Below are 12,685 nucleotides of genomic sequence, written 5' to 3'. Positions count from 1 at the left end.
ATTAGAATTTAACAAGGTCAGCTGGGTTGTTTTGTTTCATTATCATTATTTTGCTTCAGCTTGATCTAGCAGGCCAATAATGGAAAGACAGACACAGTTACCATCCCTTCCTCCGCTCAAGCAGTCTCTCTCACTATAAATAAATAATCTTTTTCAACAGCCTTCTAAGGCTGTAACTTAGACAAAATGTAATATTAAATTAATTACAATAACCTTTGACCATTCACCTTGTTATCCAGACTTTTCTCAAATCTACAAGAGCTGTCTTCATCTTTAGCCACCACCATGTCTAACGACCTTCAGGAGTTAAAACTATGTCATAGACCTATTAGTTCAAAATCAACACTATGATTTTCCTTGCCCATAAGGCAAACCAGTACATAAAAAGTTTTGCTACTGTCTCCACAACAACTAATGGGAATCACTTCATGGCCTCAGCTGGCTCTTGAAAGCCCACTCCTGTTAGCCCTTTATCTATAATCTCCATCAGGGTGTTTTCCCCTGGCATATTTGCAGACGCTTGTCACAATAAAAAAAAAACAAGCCATACAATGAATGCGGTTTCTGGTGATTGGTATTAGAGGAACACTCACGTTTCGGGGTCAGACTGTCTGTAACTCCTCACAGCGCATCCGCCCTAACGATAAAGGATGCTGCTGGCCTCACAGTCATCCGTTCCACTCTCATACCTTTCTCACATAAACACCTCCATCTTGAGATGCCCAGTGACTTTACGTGATCCACTCTGGCTTGGGTTGCCCCCTGTCTGGCCAATAGAAGGTCTTACCCGTCATTGAGTAGCCACTCGTGCCCACTGGTGACCGCTCTTTCCCATCACAGGCTGTTTGCTTCAACAGAACTCAGCTGTTTTCTAGAGCTTAGGAAAGGCACGTTCAAGAGTCACCAGAGCCATTCCGATTGCCTAATAGTGTTCACATAGGGAGACAGGTCAAAAACAACAGTATTTAATCACTTAAATCCATTAACTATCTTAAAAGCAGCAACCTAGCTACTTGGATTATACTCAGTGAATTTAGATCACAACCGTACATTCAGTGTACTTTTCCGTCGGCCCCTCCCCCGTTTCATGGTGGGGACTAAGATCAGACAAAGAAGTTACTGGTCCTAAAATAACCTAATCAAAGATGTCACTACAAATAGCTTATTATCACTTATGACACCGACTCAGGTAACAGCTTTTAGCTGACATTGACTGAGAGAGAGACATTGAATGAGGGAGGGACTGGTACACTGCACTCTGAACGTCTAACTTTATCTACCATCTTTTAACTCTATCCCAGCTTAAGGCATCTTTGCCAGATATTACATACGGTTTCAAATGAACATATTATTTATATTTGTCTTTTGCCCACACATCAGGAAATTTAGGCATTACAAATTTCCACTCAGATTGAGTCTGTTGCACTGGCAGTTTCAGCCACAGCACACATCAGATTCAGATAAGCAAACTGTTTCATTACAGCCAATAACAAACTTATCTTTTGAAAACTAAACATCAGCTTCTAGTTCTTTCATGGTCAACTTTTCAAGCTGTTTGTTTAATCAGCATTTAGCAACTGTTAATTCAGTACGGCTTCTGCTTATTTGTTTTACATAAAAATAATTATTCTAGTTCTCAATAACGTTTCACATTTCTCAATCTCAATTTTAATTGTCAAGTTCTCAACCATAGTTTAATATTTGACTTCAGTTTTCTCTTGGAGTTTATCAATCTCCAATTAGGATTCACACTAAGTTTGACGAGGCAAGCACTCTCTGCTTGTGATACTTTTGCAGTTATTGTAAATCATCTGTGAGATTAGTCTCTCTATATCATCTAAAACCTTTTTAAAATGTTTAATTACAACACAATCATCCTTTAAGTTACTTTGATATATTTTGCAACTCACATTTGTTGGAGTCATTAATTTTACATCAACCTGTATTCATCAATTCACTAAAAATTAGTATTATAGATCTTTTCTTCAAAAGGATTCACTTTAAGACTTCAATCTTTTGACCTTGTTTTATCTCTTGTTCTTTCTCAGACGACAACTTTAATATCGTCATTTAAACACTGATCTACTTTCAAACTCACATTATTACCAGAAATGTGTTGTCATTTTATCACATTTTTAAACACCTTCTCGGTGGGAATTTAGAGTTACGTATTAAATGGTCCTGATGACCACCATTAAAACACTCTCTGTCATCTGGTGGGTTCATGTGTCAGCCTCAACGGCTCCAACTTACTGCACGCCCTTGAAGCAGTGTGTCCCATTCAGGAATGCAAACAGAGCTACTGATTAAGCAGTTCTCTGTATTCTTTTACAGTCCACCAGTGGCTGATTTAATCATAATAACCCAATCATAATCTTCATCATTATTATTGGCAGAACATTAATTTTCATAAGCTGCAAAATATTCTAAGTTGTTTTCACAAAGTGTCTGTTTAACTTTAGTCGCTTGTCCAGGGAAATTATCCCTGACCCAGAATTTCTTTCACTTGCTTCTTGTAATCATCGTAAGCAATACGAGGCTAAACATTTTAATTTTTCAGTTTCTTTGTTTGTTTGTAGCCAGTCAAGTTTTTTTTTTAAATTTCCAATCAGAATCAAAATCCTGACTACCATTTACTTAATCATTTCTGCTAATTTCTTTGAAGTGAGGGCTTTAGAGCACAGCTGCTTACAGCGTTTGCTTTTCCTGACTCACTATTTGTTTCAGGACTCTTCAGGTTACTGATTAAGTTATTACATTTTTCTGCCATATCTTAATCATGGTTCATACTCACCTGAAGTTATTGCAGAAATGGAGGCGGCGATCTTTGAACAACACAGCTTGGCTTCTGCGTGATGAAACTGCAAAGTATACTCCAAAATCACAGTTACATATACTGGTCCATGCCAATTTGGGTCACAACTTTTTAAATTTTTCTCTCGGAATTGTTCCTGATGCATCCCTGGCAAACAACCCTATTATTGTTAGTATCCCTAACTGCCTGATTCACTTCACTAAGTTCGGGGATCCCCTATCTGAGATGGAAGAGATTGAGCAGGTTTACGGTGCCACTGGACCTCTAGCCCAGGGACGTGCTCTGCTGGGGTGGTGCTACACCAGTAATGCCCAGCGGGGCCCCCACAGAGCACGCTTCGCTTGCGCTGTCTGCTGCCGTTACCCTTAACGACGCTCTCAGCGACTTCTTATACTGTCAGTAGTATAATTAACTTACTCCTTCACTCGCCTCATCGGAGTGAAGCTTCACTCGCCTCATCGGAGTGAAGCTCTCCCGCTCTCCTTCAAAATCTCTTCCAGTCAGACAGCCCTAACAATTAACAAAAGCTTACTACCTTGTTTGTTGATTTGCCAGGGGTGTCACCGAGAATAATTGCCTGCGCATCCTCCACCATAACTGTAAGGGGTATACAGTCAAAGACCCAGAACCAGATATGAAGAATGAAGACCCGGAGTCAGAATTATAAAAAATTAAAGAAAAGTTTTACTGAAGATAGTTTGCATTTTCATCAGCAGAAGTCAGCTTCAAGACTCACACAGGAGTTCGTAGGCCTCCCCGCTTACAGTTACAAAGATCACAGCAGTTATACCATTTCCAAGGTCTAAGCTACGTCATTGCTTACAGGTTGAATGATTCTCATTGGCTAAGAAACATTAAGAGCCTAAACAATTTAACACATGTGAGGAGATAGGGGTGCCTATCGCCATTAGTAAAGATAGTTGTCGTCCACTCATTGGATTTAGGCCTGTGGTGGCCTCGCAGGTTAGAGAAGGGCGCCGGGGTGTCTGGTCCGACCGTCCAGAACCTACATAGAATGTCATACGCACACACACACAAATAACAGACACTAGCAAATAACAGCTCCCATCAAGGCTGAAGAGAGTCTGAGCTCCTTATTATCAGTTAAGTATACCAAAACATACTGCTAAAACATTCACTCGTTTGGGAGAAAAACAGATCACTGGCATTTACTCCCAAGGAAGGAAATATACTGGAAAGAATACATTTTAATACAACAATTAAAGTTTGATAGTAACGCTCAATATAGCTTGACCATATGTCCAGCGAAGAATCATATGTGCCCACGCTGCCTTTAGGACCCTCTAACCTTTCTACTGATCCCAGAGAAAGAGACAAACGGCCTTGTGGGTTACGTGGCCTTCGTGTCCTGCGTGTACTACGTGCAATCTCAAAGTAAGATTGGGATGCACCTAAAAGAAACTGGTTACTTGCATCCAGAAAATATAATTTCACAGGCACAAAGAATATAAAAATTATTATGTGATAATGAATATATTTGATTATTGATTTTTATAAAGGAAGTATATAACCATTCAAAATGATATATGATTATATATGTATTTGAAGAGGCAAGGGATTTTGACCAACCCTTCAACAAGCACAGTGTCTTAAGTGGAAAAAAAAACCACTGCGCTGACAATACGCTCTCAAGCGCTAACAGCTAGGCTGGACACGCAGCCTTAGTTAGGGGTAATCAGTCTTACTTTTTAGTATCAAATTAAACCAATCTATGTTTTTATGAAACAGTTATTAACAGTCTTAAAGAAAAAAAATGGATGACAAACTTGAAAGACTAGTCTTAGCAGTTTATGCAACTGACCCCATGGTCAAGAGTGTCGTCACTGCATTAATGTCAGGTGATACTGGATCTATGCTGGATGCATAGACAGGGGTGAGCAGCCAAATATCTGTCTTGCCCACCAAATCAAACTTTAGGCTTTTTTAGACTTTTAGGATTTGTGCATTGATTAAAAGCAATACGAAGTGGGCTGTGTGCTGAGAAGTTTGAGAAAGAGCTGAAAACCAATTATAAAACCGGGAATTCACTGTTTTTGTCCTTAATTAGCTGAAAGTAACTTGTGATTGTTTGACAATTACTCTACTAATTATCCAGCCTTTTTCACAACACTTGCTTTGGAAAAAAATATCATTTGCATTACATGACCAATCACAATTAAAGGAGTAGTCCACTTTAAAATCAAAATTCCCCCATGATTTACTCACGCTCAAGCCATCCTAGAGTTATATGACTTTCACCTTTCAGATGAATACAATCAGTTATATTAAAAAACACCCTCACGCTTCCGAACTTTATAATGGCAGTGGATTGCAACCATCAGTTTAAGCAAAAAAAAAAAAAGAAAAGTGCATCCATCCATCATAAAATAACTCCACATGGCTCCGGGTGGTTAACAAAGGCCTTCTGAAGAAAAGCGATGAGTTTGTGTAAGCAAAATATTCATATTTAACACGTTACAAAGTAAAATTCTAGCTCCTGGCCAAACGCCCATACGCAGTCTACTTACGCCTAAATCGCAACTTATGACGTCGGAAGTAGCGTAGTGCGTTATGGCGTAGCGTAAATATCAGAACTTGCGCTTTAGACTGAAGTCGAATCAGGATTATTATGCATTCATTAATTTCTCAACACTACTAATGTATAAAAATCAGTGACAGCTGCTGTCAGACTCTAAAATGGAGAGTGACTGGAGTAACGCAAGTAGCTTTGCAACAGAGCGGTCATTTGAAGTCGAGGACTTTTCTCTTTCACTTTCTTTTCACATGAAGTGGAGGAGGGTGAATCGTCTGTGGACACAGGGCCATATCAATTCGAGCCGCTGGCTCAAACTGCGGTCTTAACTCCCGCATCGCGATCGGCATCTGATGAGTTTTGTCGAGTTGATGTCAATAGCCATTGATTGAATCAATATATCAATTCATATTGATATTTTGCCGCTATGTGAAAAAATCCAGCAAAATGCGCCGGCGCGTTTGTCGACCCCAGAGGATTAACTTTAGCCTAACCATAAATTGTGATTAAAATATCCATGATCACTCACATCAAGACGCCGCTGCGCGGTGGTGGAGTCCATGCAGGTGGAGAAGCCCATTTCCACCTCTATTCCGTTACCATCCTGACCACTGTACTAAATACAGATAAATCTACACTAACTTGAAGCTATCCTAACTGTACTATGCTACTAACTAGGCTACACAAAATAATCTAAATAACTATATAAATGCTATGCTAAATAGATGCTAAAATACTCTGTCCTGATCGTTTTCAATACTCATAATTCCAACTCTTGACTCGCAGTGGTTTTGACGAAACAAGATGGTTTTTATACTGCCAAGGGTGTGGTAGCTCGTACCAAGGGCGTGGTGAGCTGGAACCTGCTTACATCAGCTCTCACCGCCTACGTCATGAAGCACTGCAAACATCCAATAGGAAAATTCAACTGCAGTAGCCACCGTTCAAACTGAAGAGGGCAGCACTCAGACGTTTTTACACCATATATTGTAGAATTAAAACACTTTATACCCAAATGTCAAAAAAGTTACTCGAATCAATAATCAGCACTAAAAAAGCCCCATTCTTACAGATCATTAACTAAAAAAAGTTGGTTTAGGGTTTAGTTTACCCTAGTTAGTTGACCGGACATTTCTGACTCTTGAGGAGCGTTCTCATAGTTCATGGCTGCAGCGATTGGATTACCACACATTTGGACTCTGTCAGGCGTATTCAAAAGGCTGCCCCGCCCTCTACCAGCCGTAAATGGTAAATGTATTGTCCCACCCTAAATCGCTTCGTCTAGCAGCCATTCCCCTCAGGCGTCAGAATACACTAAAATAAATTAACTAAATAAAATCAACCCATTGCATTCAATTGTAATATAACAGCCCATTCTCATCCCTAGGCGTCATGAAACTGACGCCTTGGGAATCATTTTGACCATGCTTCAATATTCGACGCTTTAGGCACCCTTTAGCGTCAGTTACATGACGCGATCCTAGGGCGTCATCTTGCTGACGCTTTACCTTTAACGTCAGTTAGATGACGCTATCTAATCCTAACCCTACCCCAGACCTAAACCTACCCGCGTCATCTAACTGACGCTTAGGTAAAGCGTCAGTAAGATGACACCCTAGGATCGCGTCATGTAACTGACGCTAAAGGGTGCCTAAAGCGTCGAATATTGAAGCATGGTCGAAATTGTCATTTTAGTGACGCCTTGGGGTGAGAATGCGTTGAATATAAGAACCATATTATCAGCCAAAAAAAGATGCTTCTTGACTTGCTTTAGCACTTAATTCATTTCTCACTTATTTCCATGATAATTCAGTAAAGTTCAAATGGTTTACTGCTGCCTTTACTATTATTTGTATCCTTTCTGTTTTTGGTCAATTACAATATTTTGGTTGAATCTCTTTTCTACATTTCTCCTAATCATGGTCCTCTTCACATCTAGCACACCTTCTTTTCCCTTTACAAGTTGAAGCAGTGTGTCCAAATCTCTGCCAGTTAAAGCACCTCATAGGTATAGGGACATACTCTCTCAAATTATATGTCATGTAACCTAGACATACTTTGTTTGGGAATATTTCATCCTCAAACTCCAACAGTATTCTTTTACGGTCTTGATTTATTCCATCTCTAAAGGACTGTAATCTTTGTGTATCTTTCCTCCTTTCAAATTTGCCTTTATTTCATCCAACGTTAACCTCAACAGGTATTCCCCAAATCACACCTCTGTTCCACACGTATCTCTTCTCCACATATCTATCACTTTATGTTTTCCTACTTCTCTCATCCTACAAGGTCTTTTCCTTTGTTCTTCGTTATTGCACATGATTTCTCAATATCGTAGTCAATTTCACTGGACTCGAGGCATGCACTCCTTTTTCTTCACTAAAACGAAATATTGAATTTATCATCTTCAACCTCCGTATACTTTTACATATTGAGTACGATCGGTTAAGAAAGACAAGAGCCACTTAATAATAAAAGGGTTGACATTACTTTTTACAAGCTTACCCAGGAGTAACTGCGGCTGAAGCCTATTAAAAGCGGAGCTAAAATCTACAAAGAGCAGTCGTGCATAAGCATTAGAGGTTTCTAGTCTGCATGGTTTTGCATGGCAGAATGCGCGCAAAGCGCACTCCCTTAATAATCCTTAAAGGGGTCATCGGATGCAAAATTCACTTTTATATGGTGTTTGCATATAAATGTGTCTTTCCAGTGTCTGGAGGCAACCACCATACCATGAAAAAATCCATTCACTCCTTTTTTTTAATCCTCAAAAAGCCTAAACACTCTCAATAATCAAGCCGTTTGGATTTTCTGAGCAATATGATGTCATATTGCTCATGCTCCGCCCACGACCACTGATGTACGGTGGCCGAGACAGCTCAACGCGCTGCAACTGAAGCAAACACATGCAAATAGAGAAAAAACGCGTGCAAATAGAAAAAAACGCATGCAAATAGAAAAAACACATGCAAATAGAAAAACATGCGTGCAAATAGAAAAAAACTCCTGCAAATGAAAAAAAAACATCTTCATCAGTTTCACAACACACGTGTGCTCCAAATAAGGAAACGCGCTGCAAAAGTTCACAACACAACCAAATACAGAAAACGCGCTGCAAATAACACAGACCACAAAGGAAATGTTTCCAGGGGAACCAAATAAGTGACGAACCCGGCTGAGACGTGCTTATTGCTCGTGAGCTTCCCTATGCCATACTCCCTTCGAAGGGCAGATTGCAGAGCCCTTTTGGAGTGAGCAAGGCTCTAGTGTGCTGTTAGGCAGCCGTGTGGAACGCACTTGATGAAGGGAGCAACTAAAGACAATGTGGGATGTTCCCATGACAACGCAGCTGGTCTTAAGACAGAAATATGATGCTGTTAACATAACGGATGCAAATACATTTTTATTTTTAGTTTACAAAAAAAGCTTTTAAAATATGCGTTATATATCTGTGTCTCAACTTAAAAATGTTGGACCCTACATTACCTAACATTTCTTACGAAACTTTTCTTTATGAAAATGTAATAACATGAAACAATTTGTACAGTGTAACTGATCTATAGATAAATATCTTTCCTTCATGTTTTTCTTCTTTATCTTTTTTATTTATTTATTTTAGTTTCCAGCTCATTGTTCTTTTCTCATTTGTATTCTGATGACATTGAACATATTGTTAATACATTTTGTACATTGTATACAAGTTGTATGTCATAAAAAATGTAATCTCTGTATGTTTTGCACAAACAAATAAATAAATAAACAAATAAATAAAGTATAATTTTAAGCTGTAAGCACCAGCACGCATAGATTTATGGATATCTATGCCAGCACGTCCCAGTCGGGTTCGTCACTTATTTGGTTCCCCTGGAAACATTTCCGTTGTGCTCTGTGTTATTTGCAGCACGTTTATGTATTTGGTGGTGTTGTGAGTATTTGGAGCACACGTGTGTTGTGAGTATTTGGAGCACACGTGTGTTGTGAAACTGATGAAGATGTTTTCTTAATTTGCAGGTGGTTTTTTTTATTTGCACTCGTTGTTTTCTATTTGCATGTTTTTTCTACTATTTGCATGCGTTTTCTTCAGTTGCAGCGCGTTGAGCTCTCTCGGCCACCGTACTGATGGACTGTCCCGCAAAGCATATTTCCGCCCTCAGCCATTTGTATACTGTCCACCAAGGGAGGCTGCCAAGGCAGCACTTCAGGGGTGCTTCTCATTTCTCATTTGTGCATCCTCGTTTCCTTTCCTCGCTTCCTTTCCTCGCGTCTCAGCTCCACCCCCTGTAGGACGCGAGGGAAGGCTGCAAGGGAAAAAAATGAGGACGGAGGAATTGAATGAAAGCTTTTTTATACATTGGAATACTTGATCACTCGAGCGCCACTTCATTGCGTCATCAGCAGTGCTCAAAGCATCTGCCCTTATGTTGTTAAAGTTTGTTTATTTAAGAAATTCATAATAAATAATAATAAAGCAAGATACCTTGTTGAAATATGTGAGTTGTGTGGTTTATGTAAACTACAAAAGTAAAGTATAAATTTAAATGATTGTGACAGATGTGAAGTGGGAGGAGAATTGATACGTGCGTCATGTTTAGTCGATAAAACTCTTCCGCAAAGGTTACACCTGTGTATCCTCGCTCATAGCTCCTCTGGAAGCCTCCTCACTCCTCGATCCTCGCCTCCTCGCGGTGCAATTAGAGAATTGAGATGTCCTTCAAGATGGCTGAGCTCGATTGGTTTCCGGGTCATAGGACGGAGGACGGAGGAGCGAGGAGACGAGGAGGGATAATGAGAAGCACCCTATGTGTCTTGTGTGACTCCCCCCATGGAAGAGAGGGGTGGGGTGAGCAGTGGCTCATTATCATTTAAAGAGACATGCACCGAAACGGGTCGCTGTGAACAGAGCTGTTTTTGAGGAGGTAAAAAGGGTGTTGTTTTACACAACCATTGTATGTGACAAACTTTACATGAAGACCCTAAAGAATCATACCAACTTGTAGAAAATGGGCATCCGATGACCCCTTTAAAAAGCTGATATCTCAGTTGTTTGTGGTCTCACAAAGCTCACTTATAACCAATGAATCTGCACAATGAATCTTTCATAATGTCCACACTTTTTTTGTTATAAAAAGAGGATTCACCAGCTTGCAGAATTCAGTACTAAACAAAAACTCAAACATTTTGAGCTGTGACTGAATCTATCTTAAATGCATCTGATTGGCCATTGCATTTTAGAAATCAACACATATGTCTGTGATTGGCTACATTGCACAAACTGCAAAAGCATGTTATAAATAGAAACTCTGCCTATGAGTGCCTATTCTATTTTGCGGGAGTCCATCTGGAGTAACTTTGCTTTCGATTTGTGCAAGTTGCAACAGTCCCGTTCTGTGCAACAGAAACACTCTGTGTAGGCGAGCCTTTGCGATAAATTAACCGTGACGTTTTAAATCATGGGTAATCGTGGTTAATCGATGCATCCCTAGGTGCAGTAGCATAAACTTAAAGATTAGAAAAGGCGATTTATATTATGCAGTTTCTATAGCATTTACTTAAAGCTGTCAAACCACAAAAGGACATACTTGTTACTGAAAAAATGTCTATACACAATGTATCTTCCAGACAAGGGTCAAGTCATCTTCACATGTTTAATGTGTTTAATACGTATAGGTTTAGAAGTTTAGAACCAATCTCAACCAGAAATTTTGAGGAATATCAATACAGTTATGCCTTCCAAGCACTGTACTAATCAAGAGAGTTGTGTATGATACTCCAGAGTAAAGCAATGCCTTTCCCAATTCTATCTGATTGATTAATCCCTGACCATTTCTTTCATTCTTCCATCTGTTCCTTTTCATGTGTCTTCTCTCAAAGGCATGACTTGTCAAGCACGGACATCGTACACGGAGGACGAGGTGCTCTGGGGCCACAGATTCTTCCCGGTCATCTCTCTGGAGGAGGGATTCTTTAAAGTGGATTATTCTCAGTTCCACGCTACATTTGAGGTTTCCACACCTCCCTACAGCGCAAAGGAGCAGGATGAGGCATTGCTCATGTCCTCTCCACTCATGGCCCCATCACTGTGCAACAGTAGAGAGAAGAACAGCTCCCAGGACTGTCTGGAGCTGCTGGAAGATCTAGAGAACACCAGTAAATTACCAACCAAGGTACAGAAAATGACAGGTAGAGAAGGGCTGCCCAGGAAGCTACTGAGAATGAGCTCCACCACATCAGAGATGACATACAGCCTTGGCGAACTGCCCATGAAGCTCCAACGCATCAGTTCTGTGCCTGGGGTCTCAGAGGAAATGCAGGTTACCAAGGCGACTAAGATTTCCACAGAGGCCATCAGCAAATCGGTTGCAGACTTGCCGCCGAAACTTCAGAGAATGGCTGGGGGAGGAGGTCGCATGGACGGACACCTGCCACCCAAACTCCGAAAGATGAATTCTGATCGTTTCACATAGAATAACTTTCTCATTAGCAACAGTCAAATGGGCCCTCTTATAATTCAAGATATTTAGCGTGTGTATATAGACAGATACACCATTTATGATACTAATGTAGGTTAATGTAATTCAGAACATCTGTTCCTGTGGTGGGTTCATATGCAGTAAAGAGACTCTTTCAGATTGTTGTTACTACAAGCACAATCTGGTATGGATGACACCCTCCATTGCATGTTAAAATATTTCTCTCCTTCTGATGGCATGACAAGCTGTACATATTTATTTGCCAAGGAAATGTTAGCAAATATTATTTCCTCCAAGCCATATGGTGATATATCGGACAATACCTCCTACATGGCTAATTAGCGATTATTCATGTCATACAGTTAAGTTGTTCACCATAATACCTCTATACTAAGCTTATCTTACAATGCATGTGCACACACACATATATATATATATAAACATGATTAGATAAGTGATTATTAAGAATAGTAAAGCTATTGATGAACACTGAAGAAACAACATTACTGAGACTTGTCATTACTGAGCTTTTTATGACTTTTATATTTACTGAGAATATCAGAAAAGGAAAAAAATAGGGAAATCATTTGGTAAAAGCTGGTATCTGTCACCTCATTTAGAATAGTTCACCCCAAAATGCTTTTGTTTCTCTCCCTCAGGTTGTTGGAAAGCCGTATTGCTTTCTTTTGAGAAACACAGAAGTATGTGATAGAAAATAAATAGAAACCTGCAAAAAAAATAAGGTCCAAAAGAATGTACACTATATTCCAAGCTGAACATTTTCTCCTTCACATTAATGGGTTTGAAAGAAGACGAGGACAGAAATTCCATTTTTGGATGAACTATTCCTTTTACTGTAACAGAGCA

General features: G+C 39.7%; 1 protein-coding gene across 1 annotated transcript in view; it reads left to right on the top strand.

Annotated features, from left to right (window-relative positions):
* The window catches only part of kcnj3a (potassium inwardly rectifying channel subfamily J member 3a), a 93,593-nt gene extending 81,356 nt beyond the window's left edge, over positions 1–12,237 (top strand). The window contains exon 4 of the mRNA XM_056252240.1: positions 11,220–12,237. Within this exon, the coding sequence (XP_056108215.1) occupies positions 11,220–11,812 (593 nt within the window). The 3' untranslated portion in view covers positions 11,813–12,237. The remainder of the gene's footprint in view (positions 1–11,219) is intronic.
* The last annotated feature ends 448 nt before the right edge of the window (positions 12,238–12,685 follow it).

The sequence above is a fragment of the Rhinichthys klamathensis genome, unplaced genomic scaffold (assembly GCF_029890125.1).
Source record: "Rhinichthys klamathensis goyatoka isolate OS25496 unplaced genomic scaffold, OSU_Roscu_1.1 h1tg000093l_1, whole genome shotgun sequence".
In the NCBI taxonomy this organism is placed as follows: Eukaryota; Metazoa; Chordata; class Actinopteri; order Cypriniformes; family Leuciscidae; genus Rhinichthys; species Rhinichthys klamathensis.
This window is presented reverse-complemented; position numbering and strand designations above follow the sequence as displayed.